This window comes from Macaca thibetana, chromosome 1 (genome assembly GCF_024542745.1).
Source record: "Macaca thibetana thibetana isolate TM-01 chromosome 1, ASM2454274v1, whole genome shotgun sequence".
NCBI lineage: Eukaryota > Metazoa > Chordata > Mammalia > Primates > Cercopithecidae > Macaca > Macaca thibetana.
The window spans coordinates 23,332,526-23,350,982 of NC_065578.1; the positions used below are offsets into that span (position 1 = coordinate 23,332,526).

An 18,457-nucleotide genomic window follows, 5' to 3' on the forward strand; every position below is an offset into this window, starting at 1 on the left:
TACAGTGAGCCACAGTGCCTGACCTGATTGGGTTTCTGAAGTTAGAATATTATATATAGTTTTCAAAATATGAAGCAAATAAGGGATGGCTGGGTGAAGGGCAAATATTTGACTCTCTTGAATATTCACAGAATGCTAGGTTTCATCAGAACACAGTTTAAAAACTCCTGGGGGAAGTTCACTGTTGGGCAGTTCTGATTGCTAGAAAGTTCCTTCCTGAATCAAAGCTGATTCTCTCTTTTTTCTTCTACCCGTCCTAATTCCTACCCTTGGAATCAACTCAAAATAAGTCTCATTTCTCTTCCACATTGGTGATTTTCAAAATGCAAGTCAGAGTCTGTAGTCTTTTGTGAAGTTTTAGTTTGTCATATGCGTGTGTGCGTGCTGGATCACAATGTAAAATGCGTTTACCATGAGTCACAGTCAAACTGTTTGAAAGCCACTGTTCTATATGACTAGTCTGTAAGAATTTGAAGGCAGTTGTCATGCCTCACCACCTAAAGACTAATCTTCTTCTCCACATGGGACCTCCTTGGCTTTTGCCATATACCTCCTTGTTGCACGGGGAGCTCCTTTCTTCACCGTACTGGGGCATCATCCTGCGGTCCTGTCACCAAATTCACGAGACTGTCTGTTCAAACCTTCTTAGGGATGACTTCCCTGACCACCCTCTCTTAAGCAGCACTAACCAATCTCTCTCTCTAGCCCCTTACTCTGCTTTTTCAAAGCACTTTTCACTACCCAACATTATATTGTATGTTTATTTATTTATGATCTTCCCCAAAAGAAAGTTCATCTCTGAATCTTCAGTCTATTTCCTGGTATATAGTATTTGCTCCATTGGCTGGACATGGTGGCTCACACCTGTAATCCCAGTACTTTGAGAGGCTGAGGGGGAAGGATGGCTTGAGACAGGAGTTCAAGACTAGCCTGGGCAACATAGTGAGGCCCTGTCTGTACAAAAATAATAATAATAGTAATGAGACTTTTTAAAAAATAGTATTTTCTCCATAAATATTTGTGGAATGAATGAATGAATGAATACTAGAGGTAGACCCTTTTTGGCAATTGTGTGTATAGATGTGCTCATCTTTCCTGCAGGAGTTAGATTCCATAAGGACAGCTCACATGGTCACAACTATAGGCACAGTTTCATTTTATCATCTTTTATGTTTTTAAAACAGTTATATATGCTAAGTGTTATCACATAGTTTACATCATACATGTTACTGTACAGGGTACACAAACATGTACTAAACTATGTATACTTTAGATGGAATTTTTTTGGATGTCCTGAGTAGTTTCGACCGTAGGGATTTTTATCTACTCAGTTATAAGCATCTTGAAAGCAGTCTACACTTTTTCAAAGCACTCTCAGGTAAATAACCCATTCGATAGTCTTCGTTGGCTGAGAAAGTGTGTCAGGGAGCTGGAAGGAAATTTAGTGGCGCGCTAGTAACCACCAGGTTCCAATCTCACCCTTTTATTTTACAGATGGGTAAATCGAGGCCCAGAGCAGGGAAGTCATTTGCTGGGGGACACCCCCTGAGCTGGGGGTGCTTGCGGAATTCCAGGGTCGAGCTAGGTGGAGCCCCGAGGGCGGGAAGAAGCCACCATGGTAGTTGCCCCTGCGTCGGGGCGTGTCCTCGGTGGTTCCACCCGAAAAGTGGTGACGGCTGGGGCTTGCCTGCTCCACCGACCTCCTGCGAGAGGCGTGGGCGTCCGACCTTTCTGGCTCAGCCTCCACGAGTGCGGAAAAGTTAGGAGGCTTCAGTGCCTGGCAGTGGGTGGACGCCAAAGACAGGTCCGCCAAAGGTGGACCTATGAGTAGAGATCAGGTCTTTGGCATCCACCCCACTGCCAGGCACTGAAGCCTCCCAACTTTTGCGCACTCGTGGAGGCTGAGCCACAAAGGTCGGACGCCCACGCCTCTCGCAGGAGGTCGGTGGAGCAGGCAAGCCCCAGCCGTCACCACTTCTCGGGTGGAACCACCGAGGACACGCCCCGACGCAGGGGCAACTACCATGGTGGCTTCTTCCCGCCCTCGGGGCTCCACCTAGCTCGACCCTGCAATTCCGCAAAAACCCGGAGGCCGGGGGATCTCCGTGGGCGTCCCACGCGGAGGACATGGTGCGCCGTGTCCTCTTCCCCACGACCTCAAGAAACGGTCCCCCCGCCGGAACTGCCTCCTACCTGGTCCGGTCCCGGCGGCTGAATCTGGCCAGCCCAACCTCCCGGTCGCTATGGCAACCACAGGCCTAACATTCGCAAGTCCACCTTCCGCCGTCCCGGAGGTAACTCTAGCCAATGGCATCCTCTGTTTCTTTAACGTGAAAAGTTATTGACCAATCATTAGAGGCGTTTCAAAGTCCGCAGAGAAGCCGGCCGAATGTTAGGGTTTAGGTTAATTACGTCCGGACCTGTGGCGGGGTGGGGAACTAATAAGAGATTTATTTATCTAGGCCATGCCTCAAAAATCTTGTGATAAACCAAAAGCCTTAGAATTTTGCTTACTCAAAAATCCTGCTTCAGGGAATATACCTAAGAGAATTAACATTCATCCAAACCCTGTTTCTTTTTTTTTTTTTTTTGAGACAGAGTCTCTCTTTATCGCCCAGGTTGGAGTGCAGTGGCGCAACCTTGGCTCACTGCAACCTCCGCCCTCCAGGTTCAAGCGATGCTCCTGCCTCAGCATCCTGAGTAGCTGGGATTACTGGCTCTCGCCACCACGCCAGGCTAATTTTTTTGTATTTTTAGTAGAGACAGGGTTTCACCATGTTGGCCAGGCTGGTCTCTCAAACTGCTGACCTCAGGTGATCCACCCGCCTCGGCCTTCTAAAGTGTTGGGATTACAGGCATGAGAAACCACACGCGGCCCCAAGCCCTGTTTCTAACAGCACAAAAAAAAAAAAAAAAAAAAATAGATTGACATAGGCGACTATACAAGGGCAGCCACTTGATATTCCAGGAGACCCTCTTCACACGCTTCAGGGCAGGGTGGTCCACAGCGACCTTGTCACTCCCCTGCTTAAAGTCCTCCAATGGCTCCCCTTTAAATTTAGGGTGAAATCCGAGTTTTTTTGTTTTTGTTTTTGTTTGACGGGGTCTTGCTCTGTTGCCCAGGCTGGAGTGCAGTGGCGCGATTTCGACTTGCTGCAACCTCCGCCTCCCGGGTTCAAGCGATCCTCCCGCCTCAACCTCCTGAGTAGCTGGGACCACAGGCGCTCGCCGCCACGTCCGGCTAATTTTTTATTTTTATTTTTTTGTAGAGATGGGGTCCCACTATGTTGTCCAGGCTGGTCTCAAACTCTTGGGATTAAGTGATGCTCCTGGCCTCCCAGAGTCCTGAGATTACAGGCGTGAGCCACTGCGCCGGGCCCCAAATATATTATTTATAAACTGTCCCTGGCCCATTCCTCAGAGAGCAGCCCCAACCACGCCCCCAGAAAAATCTCTTAACAGCCCTGCTGGCCTTCGGGCAGTTTCCACAATGCACCAGCTTTTTCCTCTCTCGTGTTCCCAAGGAGCTTTCTCTGCCCCGCGATCTGAGACCAGAACTCCCTCTTTCTCATTGTAGATGTCTAGGTCCAAATGGCATTTCATCGTATGTAAACAGGCTTCATGTCTCACTCATGGCTGTGACGATCTGAAAGCAAATGCGTGTATATGACAACGTGTGAGCGATGAGAAGCTTGTCATCTGTAAAACTCCATGCGCATGTTAATTATCATAACTGTGATAATTATATACATTATAGAAACAACCAAGCGCTAGGCTCGTTTCAGGACCTTCAGGATTGCTGGGAGGCTTGGTATCCAACAGGTGTTCCAGGAGGGCAGGAAAGGAGAGATATGTTTGGCCCCAAGTCTCGCGAGGGCTTTAGGGAGCGCTGGGTCTTCAAGGACGTTTTAGATTTCAATAGTTGATAAGAGCGTCGGGTAGGGGAACAGCAGGAGCAAAGCCCGGAAGGTGGCTATGGGGGTAAGAAGGGAGGACACCTGGTAGGCTGCTAAAACCAGGCCCACCTGCTGGGCAGGTGGAAGCGAGCAATCACCTGAGCTCTCTAGGACAGCGGGAGAGGGGGCAGGGGAGTCGCTGCAACGTTCTTCCTGTGGCCGCTAGGGGGTCCCCGCTCCAGGTGAGCGCCAAACTCTAGCCCCAGGTCGCTCCCCTATCCTTCAAGCAAGCTTTGCGGCGCAGCCAATTGCCGGGGGCTGTCCCGCCGCCCACCCCCCCCCCCCCCCCCCCCCCCCCGTCCTCGCAGCCACTCGCCTGCGCGAAATGTCTGCCAACTTCTGACTGGCAGGCAGCCTGGCAAATCAAATCGCGACCTCTGAAAGCAAAACACTGCAGCATCTTGGCAGCTCTGAATTGGGAAGGGATGAAGGAGGCTGTGCCTCCGGGTTGCACGAAGAGTCCAAGTCATTTCTCAGAAGGTTTTGATAGGTGGGCCTTAGAGGAGACGCCGCCGGTGAGTAGTGATTAACACTGGGAGGAAGGGGAATTGAATTTAACCTTCGTTTTTTCTGGAAAAAGCGAAGTCACCTAATGTCCCCTAGTATACATACCCTTCCTTGTTGCTGTCACCAGCCTCGCCAACCTGGGTCCCGTTGCCTCAGAATGTTCTTTCCAGTTTTGTATCGAGGCTAAGAAGAACAGGGGCATGGGCTACCTTACTAAAGGTGATGCCAGGCTCTACCAAACCAGGAAGTAACATGGAGTAACTTTGCCAGAATTTCTCCTCTTCGTGCCGAACGGCTCGGACTTCCTGGCGGCAGCAGATGGTGGAGTTAGCAGGTGGGATGAGGGGAGGCGTTCTTGGTCTAAGCCCGCTTCTGGAACAGAGGTGCTGTGTCCTCGAGTTGTAGAGTTTCCAGCTCAATGGGAGGGGACGGAAAAATGTAACCTTCTCGTGAGCCAAAGTCCGGGAACGGGAAGCTTGGCAGGGAACTGGCGCTCACCTCCAGAAGCCAGATCGTCAGGTGGTGGGAAAGACTGTGTTTTATTGATTTGTTCGGAAAGAGGCAAATTCGAATACAGACGCTATCCTAAGCGGCCATGAGCCACAGCTCTCTCGTCTGTAAAACGTGCTCGGTGGGATTGGTGAAATCGGTCATCGAGATAAACGGGGTGGGAATGGAAGCAGAGCACCTAGTGAATTATCATTCCTTTCTTGGGTCAGTGACCACGTGCTTTAATTGTGGGGTGGCTGACAATGCAGAGGTGACTGCTTGCCTCTGGGGCATATGTAGGTCCTGGAGAAATGCTTCAAAATCAGGAAAAGAGAGTCACCAGGCAAAGAGTATGTGTCTTATAAGGGAGTAGAGCTTGCAAAGGGTTCCTCCAGGCTTTCAGTCCGGACTCCCACCCAGCTGAGGGAGAGCCCTTCTATCTTTGCAGGCGATGCCTCAGAGGCCTGGGAGTTCCTGAGGCAGAGAGGGAAGCTGCTTTTTAGAAAAAAAAATTAAACCACAGCAATGCCAACTACCACAAACAAAAGCAAAACCAGAAAAGCACTTGAGCAAACTAACTAGTCTAAAGGATGTTAAGAGGCCTGGGTTCCCACCACTCCCTTGACTGACATGTCGCTAAGGGCTGTTGGCTTTCTCTGACCTCCTGTAGGTGAGGCTGAGTATATCTGCTTGTTGGAGCTCTGGAGTTGCGGTGGATTAGGCCTTAGAAAGGCATTCTTGACTGTGAAGGGGCCACAGCGCACAGGGTGCTTAACTGGCCTGCATTTAGTGAGTCGGTTGGTATGTATACAAGTCACTGTCAGGCTCTGGGCTAGATCTCAGCTGGGAGCAACTGAACAGGGTATTCCGCAGACACCTCACTGGAGTGTGTGCTCCTCAATTTCGTGACTGCTTCATGGTCGAATGCTTCTCGGGGCCTCTCAGAGGTAGAAAGAGCCCTGAGCCACTCTTAAGGCTCTTATGGTTATTACAAATGCTAAAACATTGTTACAGACATTTAACGCAATAATGCTTTTCACATGTATGTGAAAGTATAGTGAATAATTATGCTTTCCACAAGATTGCAAACCCATATTCATAGGGTTTTGCAGGCAGGGAAGTCTAGCTATGGGGTGTGAATTACCTGATAAAGTTACCCGGTGAATGCTCACATCTGGTGTCTGTGTACTGGATACATAACCTCGTCTGCAGGTAGTAGCAATAATTTCATCCTGAGGCCCTTTGACAAAGTGAAACCAAGCCAAATGGTTTCTGTAGCTGTCCCTGTGCAAAACCTGCAGCTGTTGTTTCCTAGTGCTGGACATGGTGTTCGCCTCATCACATATGTATGTGCTATTCACACCATGAATATTTGAGGCCATGTTATTACCCCCACATTACAGAGGAGGCAACTGAATCCTGGGCCTAGGGCCGGATAGCAGAAGGAACTGACAGCTACAGGATACACAGGAGGCAGCTCTCTGAAGCCTCAGGGAGTGGCAGAAATTGTTTAGCTCACAGTGAGCCCTCGGTAAATATTTGTTGGATGAATGCATGAGAGAGACAAGAATGGGCAAAATAAATAATTAATAAATAATTAAACATGGGAGAATAAAATTAATTAATAAAATTAATCCTAACAGCAACTCACATTCATGGACCATTTGCTATGCCTGCATTTTACGTGTATGATTTCATCAAATTCTCAAGACTGCCATGTGGGGTGGGAACATTATTATCTATATTTCACAGCTGGAGAAACTGGCTGAAAAGTTAAATGACCTGGCAAAGGTAAAACAGGTAGCACGTGGCACATCAAAAGCAATTTAAAACATTTTTCTATTAAAATAAATATAGACTATGCAGTACAATACATTTTTTTAAAAATGTATAACAAGTCCTCAAAGAAACCCCTAACACTTTTAAGTAGGGTTTTGGCCATGCCTCCTAGGACACTAGGAGTATACTTTCTCTTCTCTGGTAGAAAAGTTTGAGAAGTGGCACACACCTGTAATCCCAGCACTTTGGGAGGCTGAGGGAGGATCGCTTGAGCCCAGCAAGTGGAGGCTATGTTTGTGCCACTGCACTCCAGCCTGGATGACAGAGTGAGATTCTGTCTCCAAAAAAGGGAACAGTTTGGGAAGCACTGAAAATATAAGTCCAATGAAATTAGCAGGGATTATCATCAGTGCTGGGTTTATTTGAGGCCATGTTATTACCCCCACTTGACAGAGGAGGCAACTGAATCTCTAAGAGGCAAAGTTACCTGGTCACACAGGTTTTCCACCTCCAAGACCAGTGTTTCCTCACCTGTGTCAGGCCGACCCTCGGTAGCAGGCCAGTTCTTCTGTCTTCCGTGGAGGCAGCTTTTCTTCTGATTCTTTTCTTCCTAAGTTGAAACTTAAATGTTCCCTTTTTGTGGTAGTGGAATTTTTTTTTTTTTTTTTTAGACCTGGAGAAGTTAGTATTCTACTTCTTGTGCTCAAGAGCTATGGAAAAAGGGAGGATTTAAGTTGGGTGCGATAGGAGGAAGGAAGCAGAGTGGAGGAGGAAAGGGGACATTTAAGAGCCAGAGAGAAAGCTTTTGAGATAGATGAGTCAGGTTTGTATTAAGGGGAGGACAAAGGCATGATAGAACTTGTTTTTAACTGCTAGAATTGAATTTTGCAGAATTTTTTTAATGGACTCACTTGTCATGGCCGGTTATGTTTTATCTGAATGGTATTCTCAGGTAACAAAGCTGGGCTCAGTGTTTCTTTGTCCATGCATTTTTAATGTTCCTCTCCACCACCCTAGAGCACCGCAAGAACTGGAAAGCACGCCCCTCTCTGTCTGCTGGGAGAGCCACGGAGATTGGCACTTCTCTAAGTGAAGCTGAGGAGAAGGCTATAAATCAGCCAAAAGAGCCTTGAAGCATTCTTTTGGCATGAGGAATTGATGGCTACTGGAGGGAAGTGAACACCACGAGGAGAGATGGCATCTGGCCTGGACCCGGCCTAGCAGCAGCTCCACCTCCTGAGCCCGGCCCAGCGGGATGCACCACTAGACCACCATGGACGGAGCCCACAGCGCAGCCCTGCAGCTGCAGCAGCTGCCTCCCACAAGTAGCGCCAGCGCCCTGAGCGAGACTTCCTTCTCCTACAAGGCAAGGGCTTTTTTGGGGTTTGGGAATTTGTATTTTCCTAACAGGAAAGTTACACAGTGCTCTGCATTGGCTAACAGATATATATGGGGTCTGTATGCCTGTCACTGGCAGAAACAGGCAGGCCCTTCACACAGACAAGGGAATGTGTAATCAAAAGAAAAGAGATGGGCCGGGAGCGGCGGCTCACGCCTGTAATCCTAGCACTTTGGGAGGTGGGTGGGTCACGAGGTCAAGAGATCGAGACCATTCTGGCCAGCATGGTGAAACCCCATCTCTACTAAAAACACGAAGATTAGCTGGGCGTGGTGGCACCCGCCTGTAGTCCCAGCTACTCTGGAGGCTGAGGCAGGAGAATCGCTTGAACCCTGGAGGTGGAGGTTGCAGTGAGCTGAGATGGTGCCATTGTAATCCAGCCTGGCAACAGAGCGAGACTCCATCTCAAAACAGAAAAAAAAAAAAAAAAAAAGAGATGCTCATTAAAATACGTAAAAATAGGGAGGCAGAGATACACCATAAAAGGTATGGAATAAAAGGAATGCATTCCCACTTAGTAGATTTTATTTTTAAAAAAATCACCTACTCTGGACCAGTTGTGGTGGCTCGTGCCTGTAATTCCAGCACGTTGGGAGGCCAAGGTGGGAGGATCTCTTGAGGCCAGAAGTTTGAAACCAGCCTGGGCAACATAGTGAGACCCCATCTGTACAGAAAAATTGAAAATTAGCCAGGTGTGGTGGCATGTGCCTGAAGTCCTAACTACTCAAGAGGCTGAGACGAGAGGATAGTTTGAGCCTAAGAGTAGTTTGAGGGTGCTGTGAGCTATGATTGCACCACTGCACTCTAGCCTGGGTGACAGAGCAAGACCCTGTTGCCAAAAAAAAAAAAAAATTATATATATGTATATATATATACACACACACATATACATATATGTATGTATGTATATCACCTCCATTATTTGGAGATAATTTTCATTCATATTTCAGTATAGATCCTTGTTTTTCTCTAGTATTATAAATTTGGGGTCACATTGCACATAAAGTTTTGTATCTTGGTTGTTTAACTTGACCTTGCTTGTGGAATATTTCCCCATGTCATCGAGTAGTGACTGAAAGCATACTTTTTGAATGATTGCCCAATAATCTGTTGAGCTGCTGTGTCAAAATTTGCTGGACAGATCCTCATTGCTGGATATTCAGGCTGTCTCTAATCTGGAGTGGCTGTAAACCGTGAACATCCTGGAGTGTAAACCTCTGTGCTGATCTCTCATCCTTTCCTTAGATATAGTCATATAGGTACAATGAATAGGCAGAAGGGAATGAACCTTTTTTAAAAAGGGGGTTTTAATGTCCGATTTCAGTGTTTCTAAACACCTATCAATGCAGCATCCAATGACTTGGATTTATTGAAAGTTATTTTTTTAAAGATCAGAGAGGGCGGGTGTGGTGCCTTAATACCTGTAACTTCAACACTTTGGGAAGCCAAGATGGGTGGATGGCTTGACCTCGGGAGTTCAAGACCAGCCTGGGCAAACATGATGAAACCCTGTCTCTACCAAAAATGCAAAAAATTAGCCAGGTGTGGTAGTGCACACCTGTGGTCCCAGCTACTCAGGAGACTGAGTTGGGAGGATCACTTGAGCCAGGGAGGAAGAGATTGCAATGAGCCAAGATTGCACCACTGCACTCCAGCCTGGGTGACAGAGTGAGGCCCCACCTCAAAAAAAACAAAAAGAAAGAAAGAAAGAAACAAGATCAGTGACTGCTAATACCCTAGAGCTAAAGGAGACTTTAGAGATCATCTCATCAAACCTCTCATTTGATGGATTGGAACAGTGAGGCTGGGAGGTGAGAAGTGACGTACTTAAGATCCTATAGCAAGTTGAGAGGAAGAGCTAGAACTTCCTCTAGCTCTTCATTATTTTAGATAAAATGATGATCATAATAACAATGACTAATATTTATTGAGCATTTATGCTATCCCAGGTACTGTGCTGAGTTCGTCACATGCCTTTCCTCGGTTAATCTTCACACTAGCACTACACAGTAGGTCCAGGTTTCCTCCTCTGTAGAATAGTAGCTGCCTCCTGGTGGTGGTGAGGATAAAATGAATTTATTCATGTGAAGCCCTTAGGCAGTGACCCACACATAACGGCCAACATTTGTCAAGTGCTAGTGCTAGCTGTTACCATCTTTATCCCCACTTTAGAGACAAGGAAACTGAGACACAGAGAAGTTCAGTAATGGCCCTGACTGGCACAACTAGTAAGTTGTGCAACCAGAATTGAAACCCGAGTCAGACCGGCTGCAGAACCCATGCTCCTAACTGCAGCACTGCTTTGACTCCCCAGTGTCCTGACTCCTACTGCTGCCACCACACCCCAGCGTGCCCAAGGAGGGGACTCTGCAGGTCATTAAAGGGCTTTTGCCATTTTAATTCTATCTGACCAGCCAGGTGGAATATGTATGGAAATTGTGAACATTTGTCTGGAAGTAGACTCGTTCTAGAGCAAAGATTGACTCTGACATTCTCAGCGGACTCTGCCTCACCAAGCAGACCAGTTTCAGAGCCAAGATGGCATGATTGTTTCAGTGTTGGCATCTCACTCCTTGATCTTCTTTCCATGAAAGCCTGTTGTTTCCCCTTCCTGTGCAGCTGCTGTATTCATCTAGGGCTCTGTTGGGAAGAGTATCAGACTGAGAACTGGGAGACCTGAGTTCTTGGCCCAGCTCTGTCATCTCTGGCTGTGTGATCTTGGGCAAGTGTCATCCCTTCGCTATGCCTCAGTTTCTGTCTCTGTAAAATGAAGAGGTAGAGTTCATAGATGGTCCCCAATCCTGCCTAACCACCTGAAACACCCGGGGAGCTAAAAAATATGCAGATTTCTAGGCCTCAGACTCATCTTTCTGCCTTCACCCTTTTACCCCCTCATCTCTACTCCCCTGCAAATTGTGGTTTTACATAGCTAGGCTAGAAACCCAGAACGTGCATTTTGTAAAATGTCTTCAGGTGAATCAGATAATCAGCCAGGTGTGGGAATTTCTGGACCGCATGATCTACTAAGCTCCTTCCTGCACCAACTCCATCATCCTGAGAAATCAGGATCTCAGACCACCATGTCTTAGCACTGATATTCAAAGTGAGCAAAACAGTCTTCTCAAGTAGGCAGTGTTACTGTTTGCATCTTTGGAGGTGTCCACGTGCTTCACAGAGCATTATGCAAAATGGAGCAGGGTTTCAAGTCCAAAAACACTTTTTCTAACTAACCTTTTTATCGACGTATGGTATGCATACAGAAAAATATACAAATCATAAGCTCTAGATGTTAAATTTTAATGAAAAGGGAGCATACATGTTACTGACGCCCAAATCAAGAAACAGAACATTACTAGTACCCAAAAGTCTCCTTGTGCCCCTGCTAATCACTCCCCTCGCCGCAGGGGTAATCACCCTCTCTTCAAGTCAGAAAACGCATTGATGGTGGCACAGTCTTGACTTCAGAGGAAATTCAGGAGCTGCTGGTCAGCTTGAGTGAAGACTGCCTTACATATTGAAGGTGCTGAGTGCTTTCATTCTGTGAAGGAACCAGAACATTCCATTCTGCTTTCGATATTCAGAGTCTACACCATTTCTACTGTAATGATAAAAGCTGTTATCTTGAGTTTTCCCTGGGCCTTAATTTATGGAGATGACAGAGTGACTCCATGGATGGCTAATGCCATTGAAGAAGATTTTTGTTGCTTACGTTTCCTAAAAGAAGGAGGCACATCGTGCTGCAGAGGGCCACACGGGACACACCAAGCCAGTTGGTTAGAAGCGGAGGGCATGTAGGGAAAGCTTAGATCAGAGCCTTTATTGTGTTTCTCTGTGGGAAAGGCACGGCAGGACGGGGCGAACAGTTTAGGACTGGCTGAGTTGAAGAACTCTGGGTTGTCTGGTATGTAGCCCTGGGTTGATTTAGAGCAGGGGAAATATTGACCTGGGGTGTGAGGGTTTAATAAAGGAGAAGTTTGCAGCTCTGGAATGGTTAGTTAGCATATGAGAGGCATGCTCCTTAGAATATAAAAAATCAGTTAATATAATTGGCCCTGTGATAAATGGATGCCAAATGGACAAATATAAGAATCTGAGAAAACTCAGAGCACTTTCCCTGATGAGATTTCTAGTAAGTTTCCATTTTAATCACAAAATCAATTTAGTTGCCTAGTATGGAATATCTTCCTGCCAGAGCAAAGATGAATAATTCATGATGACTCTACCAAGGATGTATGAATTGAGGTGAGGGACAGGCATGGTTGTGATGATGATCGAGCTGACTGAAGTACTGGGTGGGGTAAAGAGAAGAGGACCTGGATCCAAATCCACACTCTGTTCCTTCTTAGCTAAGTGACCTTGGGTATATGGTGCAACACTGCAGAGCTCCTGTTATCTCATCTGTAGAATGTTGGTTTTCATCCTTCCCTCCCAACAGCTGTGTGGATCAATGAAAAAGCACCTAACGCAGTGTCTGACCATGTACTAGGCATGTAGGAAGCCTGTGACTCAGAAATGCCACGGGGTTTCCAAGAGGAACAGATGAAGGTACACAGAGTAGAGGCGAAGGTGTGGTTAATTCTGCGTGGGGATGGGGAGAGGGGTTTTGAGGGAAAGCTGTCTCCTTTCTCGATTTTGTTAAGGCTATTTTGATTGCAAGGAGTAAAAACCCATTTCAGAGAAACTGAGACAAAAAGGAAAATTATTATAAGGCTAACAGGGTAGCTCCTGAAACCCTGTGGCAGAAAAGGCAGTGGGGCTTGGAAGGTGCTGGAACTCATGCCTCCCCTTCAAAAGAGGGAAGACCTGAGTGGCCAGCTTGGGTAAGGTATCTACCTGGTCCAGTTGGTGATGGCCAAGGAGTGCCACTCAGCTGATGCCACCTGGCAAACATGGTTTCTGAGGCTCTACCATTACAGGCAGGTCTCAGAAAAGTGGTCATGTGGGCTGGGCAGGCTGCTCACAACTCATCTCTTACCTTTGGGAGGAGGAAAATATTGAGAGACAAGTCTTAAGTCCAGCTTGATGGGTGGGATGAAGTTAGGAGCAAGCTGTTTGTCCTTGAGTTGCAGCCCTGCCCTCTGCCCTGCCCATCAGGGTATAAATTTTGGTTGTTGGGGAGGGCACTCTGCTACAGGAAGCCCCAAGGCTGAGCTGCCCAGGAAGCAGCTCCCAGCAGGATATTGACACTGTGGAAGCTTTACCTCAGCCTGGAAAAGTCAGGCCTCTATTCTTCTATTGAGCGAGTAGACATTTCATCTGAGCACCTACTCTCTCCAGCTTGTGCTGGGTGGGGCGGGAACTATGTAGATAAAGTTTCCAACCCACAGCCCAGGACAGCCTTGCATCCAGCCCAACACAAATTAATAAACTTTCTTAAAACATTATGAGACTTTTTGCGATTTTTTTTTTTTAGCTCATCAGCGGCTATCATTAGTGTTAGCATATTTTATGTGTTACCCAAGACAGTTCTTCTTCTTCCATTGTGGCCCAGGGAAGCCAAAAGATTGGACACCCTGATATAGATCATCAAGACAGATTGTCCCTGATTATAATCTAAGAGGGAGGTGAGGAAGATACATTTTCACAAGTGTCTACTCCCAAGACAGAATTCGACCCAAAATTAGAGATACAACAGAGTGTTAAGAGCATGGCCTTTGGAATCAGAGGTTTGGCTTCAAACCCTGGCTCTATTACCTTTCTTCTTATTTTTTTGGGAGACAGAGTCTCCTGTGTGGCCCAGGCTGAGTGCACAGTGATTATAGCTCTCTGCACCAGCTCTGTTACTTTCTAGCATTATAACTTGGGGAAAATCATGTAACCCCTCTGTGGGTAAGTTTTATACCCATCCTCTAGGGTAGTTATGAGAATGACTGGAATTTACAGATGAGCAAACTGAAGCTGCCTGCACCACTCCCTGCTTCTGCCTTTGGAAAATCCTACCCAGCCTTCCAGCGCAAGTATCACCTTTTCATCCATGAAACCTCTGTCAGTCTTCCTGGCAATAAAATATAGGTCCTTTAGCCACCCTTTCATAACCAATTAACAATGACTATTGTAATCATCATAATAAAAGCAGCTAACATTATTTACTTATAGGACAGGAACTGTGCTAATCCTCACAAAATCTCTCATGAGATAGGTACTGTTATAACCCCATCTTACCTGTGAAGAAACTGGCACAGAGAGGTTAATTAACTTGCCCATGGCCACACAGTCAATGGGCAGCGTAGCTGGGGTGAGTAGCTCTTCTTTTGCCAGTAACCCTCCCCACTGAGAGACTGCAGCATGGGTAGAGTGACCATGGTCTTGGTTTGTGCCTCATGCCTATGTATGTTAATAGAGCCCCCTTTCATTCTCAGAGTCTTTTTTTTTTTTTTTTTTTTTTTTTTTTTTTTTTTGAGATGCAGTTTCAGTCTGTTGCCTAGGCTGGAGTGCAGTGGCGTGATCTTGGCTCACTGCAACCTCCACCTTCCGGGATCAAATGATTCTCATGCCTCAGCCTCCTGAGTAGCTGGGATTACAGGCGTGTGCCACTACGCCCAGCTAATTTTTATATTGTTAGTAGAGACGAGGTTTCACCATGTTGACCAGGCTGATCTTGAACTCCTGACCTCATGTGATCCGAGGAGTCTCCCTATTTGGAAGGTATATAGTTACCCTAAATATAAGGCTCCTGGTAGTTGGGAGGCCTCATACTTCCTCACCCATAAAATACTGGGACCAGAGCAGTGTGGGGAGACCCTGACAGTCGCTTATTCCGTGACTTTGGCCGAGTCTTGGGCTTTCTTGGGTAACAGATCTCCACTGGGAGCAGCTCCTGAGATATTTGCCTGCCTTCTTCCCTCTCTTCCACCTCAATCGACACTGTCTATTCTACTCTGCCTTGTCAACTTGATAAACAGTTGGGAACCTGATTGGGTGTTGCCTCAGAAGAATCAACCTGATCTGGCAGTGCCCAAGCCTGGGGCCGCCCAAGACAGTTCTCACCCCTGCCTCTCAGCTGGGAACCATATGTTCCACTTTGCGCCGTGTCTTTGCTTAAGGGACAAAGTCACTGATTCCAAGGTGGAATATCCCTGTTCTGGGTTAACCGTGCACGTGTACTTGTGAACGCTCCACCTCTAAAATAACCCCAATGAAGACATACAGCGTGGTTCCTCAGCAAAAAGAGGAGCAGAATAGGTTGAGAAGGCCAGTGGGGTCCAGAGGTGGGAGCTAGCCAGGCACTACCCATTCCCTCCCTGCAGCAGAACTGGGCACCCACATTTGTGGTTTCCAACCTGAGTGTTGGAGGAAGGGCTTGCTGGCGGGAGTCATTTTTGCTTTCCATTGCCCTATGTCAGGCACTGCAGGGCATCTCGTAGGTGTGTGTACAAGCCATGTAACCCAGGGCTGGTGGCAACTTCTTGGCCTGTCCTTGAATGCTCATAAAATTGGACCCGTCATCACTTCACAAGGGTTTGGGGGCGTAATTAATGTTGATGAAACCCTTTGAAACGCTTAGGTGGAGTTATAGTAGGCTATTGCTAATCATGTCTGTCTCTAACTGGTTATTACATGTGGACATTCACATGTTATTGGAAATGGCTTTTAAAAGAAACCTCAGCCACCTGTGTCCTTAGTGGAAATGCAGCACTGATAAGATTATGGTTTTTTTCCTAATTGACTGTGCCACCTTTGAAGGACACTTCATAGAACACAATGGAGACAGTCTGGAGGAGTAATTATCATCAAGAGGCTGGAAGTCAGGCTTAGATGCTAAAAATAGGATTCATAGTAACACCCATCTCATAGCGTTGTTTGTGGCCCTAAGAGGAGGGTGCACAGAAAGGGCTTAGCACACCATGTGCCCCATCAATACCAGCCTTTATTATCATACTAAGTGTTGGGGATCAGAAAACCACACCCGAAAAAGAAAGCCTCAGAAGCAAAAGTTCCTCTCTGACCTTCTCTTGCTCTCCTTTCTCTGGCCCCTCTTCTCCACCAGGCTAGCCATAGAAACTATAGTCCCTCTTCCCCAAGGCAGGTCGTAGAAACCAGAATCCCTGCAGGCACTGAGGTGACTCATGCTTGTAATCCCAGAACTTTGGAAGGCTGAGGCGGCCTTTGAGCCCAGGAGTTCGAGACCAGCCTGGGCAACATGGTGAAACGCCGTCTCTACTAAAAATACAAAAATTAGCTGGGTGTAATGGCATGCACCTGTAGTCCCAGCTACTCAGGAGGCTGAGGTAGGAGTATGGCTTCATCCCTGGAGATGGAGGTTGCAGTGAGCTGAGATCACATCACTGCATTCCAGCCTCATTCCATCCTGGGTGACAGAGTGAGACCCTGTCTTAAAAAGAAAGAGAGAGAGAGAGACAGACACCAGAACTTCCCTTCCACAAAGCCAGCTATACAACCTAAAATATTACTCCAATTTTCTTCCACTTTTCTTTGTAAAAATTGGCCATAAGGAAATTATCAGACCTACTTTGTCTGATCATAGGTCAGAAGACCCCCATTCCAGAGAGGATCCTGCCTCATATAAGGAGGGAATGCTGCCCAGAGAGGCCGAGAAGAATCTCAACAGACAGACCTGGCTGGGTTCCCCACTCAGTCTATCAGCATTATATCAGGCCCCTTTGTCCAATCATATTTCTACACAGCCGTCCATACTAAAAATGACAGCTTCTCTTCTGTCTTTGGGTCTTCACTCTGAAGGCTCCCATGTCACATAAAATGATGATCAAATCAATGTATACGCCTTTTCTCCTATTAATCTGCCTTTCATCAGTTGATTTTCAGCGAACCTTCCAAGGGCAATGGGGAAGTCTTCCCTTGGCCCCTACATAACCTTTTAGCCTCCAGTGTTTTTGCTGCCTAGATGGGTTCACCCTTGTGAGGTTTGTAGTTTTCACTTCTGGGTCCCACCCTTCCCTGCCACACTCCCTGACTTGTCTCTGTGGCCACAGTGGCCTCCCTCGGCCCTTTTGCAGCTCTGCACTTCCACCAGTAGTGAGTTATTAACACATTCTCAGGCTAACACCTTCACAGACTAAATCCTTGTGGATTTAGTCAACCATTCATCCAAGGCCATCTCATCTTGGTCCCTTGCGGTAAAAATAAAATAGCTCACGCCTGTAATCCCAGCACTTTGGGAGGCCGAGGCGGGCGGATCACAAGGTCAGGAGATCGAGACCACGGTGAAACCCCGTCTCTACTAAAAATACAAAAAAAAATTAGCCGGGCGCGGTTGTGTGGCGCCTGTAGTCCCAGCTACTCGGGAGGCTGAGGCAGGAGAATGGCGTGAACCCGGGAGGCGGAGCTTGCAGTGAGCTGAGATCCGGCCACTGCACTCCAGCCTGGGCGACAGAGCGAGACTCCGTCTCAAAAAAAAAAAAAAAAAAAAAAAAAAAAAAAAAAAAAAAAAAATAAAATAGCTACCAGTTATAGGTAGCTTTTGAAACTAATATGAAACTACCATCTTTATGCATCAAAAATGGTTGAGTATTGGCCGGGCTTGGTGGCTCATGCCTGTAATCCCGGCACTTTGGGAGGCCGAGGCAGGCAGATCACCTGAGGTCAGGAGTTTGAGACCAGCCTGGCCAACATGGAGAAACCCCATCTCTACTAAAAATGCAAAAAAAATTAGCTGAGCGTGGTGGCACATGCCTGTAGTCCCAGCTACTCAGGAGTCTGAGGCAGGAGAATGGATTGAACCGTTTCTGCCAAATGTAAACATTGGTATTTTTTAAAACTGTTAGATACTCTTAACTGAAGCCCTTGGTATAAAGACCATTCAGTACCCACTATCAGCCTTCTGAAAAATATATAAGCTGTTCTTTAAGTGTTGGAAATTTTACATCATTCCCTTTTCTCCTTGAATTTGTATTTCCATTCTATTTCCCTCAGAATTTTATTCCAAAATTGTGTATTTTAATACTTGAAAGTTTTGTGGACTCCTCCCATACTTCCATTAAAAGGAAAACTTTGGACAAATGAAATGTAACAGAGTTATTTGAGCTAAGAATGATTCATGAATCAGGCAGGCACTCAGAACCAGAAGAGAGGTTCAGAGAACTCTGCTTTAGTGGCCTGAGCAGCAGGCTTTTATAGGTTGAGTGCAGAAGCAAAGCAAAGAAATGGCTTGATTGGCTACAGATAGGTGCTTGCCTTATTTGGGTCTGATTGGAGGAAAGTCCCTATCAGGTTAGAGGTTAGTTGATGCTTTGATTGGTTATGCTTAAGTTTCATTTTACTGGTTACATTGAAATTCAGTTTGCTTACATAGGAACCCAAGGCCCTACAGCTGTCTCAGTCTGATGGCCTCCCAGTGAAAAATTTTTCA

General features: G+C 46.7%; 2 protein-coding genes across 6 annotated transcripts in view; one reads left to right on the forward strand and one right to left on the reverse strand.

Annotated features, from left to right (window-relative positions):
- Positions 1-2,301, reverse strand: part of STPG1 (sperm tail PG-rich repeat containing 1) — a 57,509-nt gene extending 55,208 nt beyond the window's left edge. Inside the window, exon 1 of one of the 2 annotated variants that reach the window (XM_050792263.1) lies at positions 2,194-2,301. The gene's annotated coding sequence lies outside the window, so the exon portion shown is untranslated. The remainder of the gene's footprint in view (positions 1-2,193) is intronic. The other variant, XM_050792254.1, reaches the window with a different exon arrangement.
- A 2,033-nt stretch (positions 2,302-4,334) lies between these two features.
- NIPAL3 (NIPA like domain containing 3) overlaps positions 4,335-18,457 on the forward strand; it is a 54,973-nt gene continuing 40,850 nt past the window's right edge. For 3 of the 4 annotated variants that reach the window (XM_050791843.1, XM_050791845.1, XM_050791856.1), the window contains exon 1: positions 7,749-8,097. In XM_050791843.1, the coding sequence (XP_050647800.1) occupies positions 8,005-8,097 (93 nt within the window). In that variant the 5' untranslated portion in view covers positions 7,749-8,004. Of the gene's footprint in view, positions 4,472-7,748; positions 8,098-18,457 lie in introns of those variants that run through there. The other variant, XM_050791874.1, reaches the window with a different exon arrangement.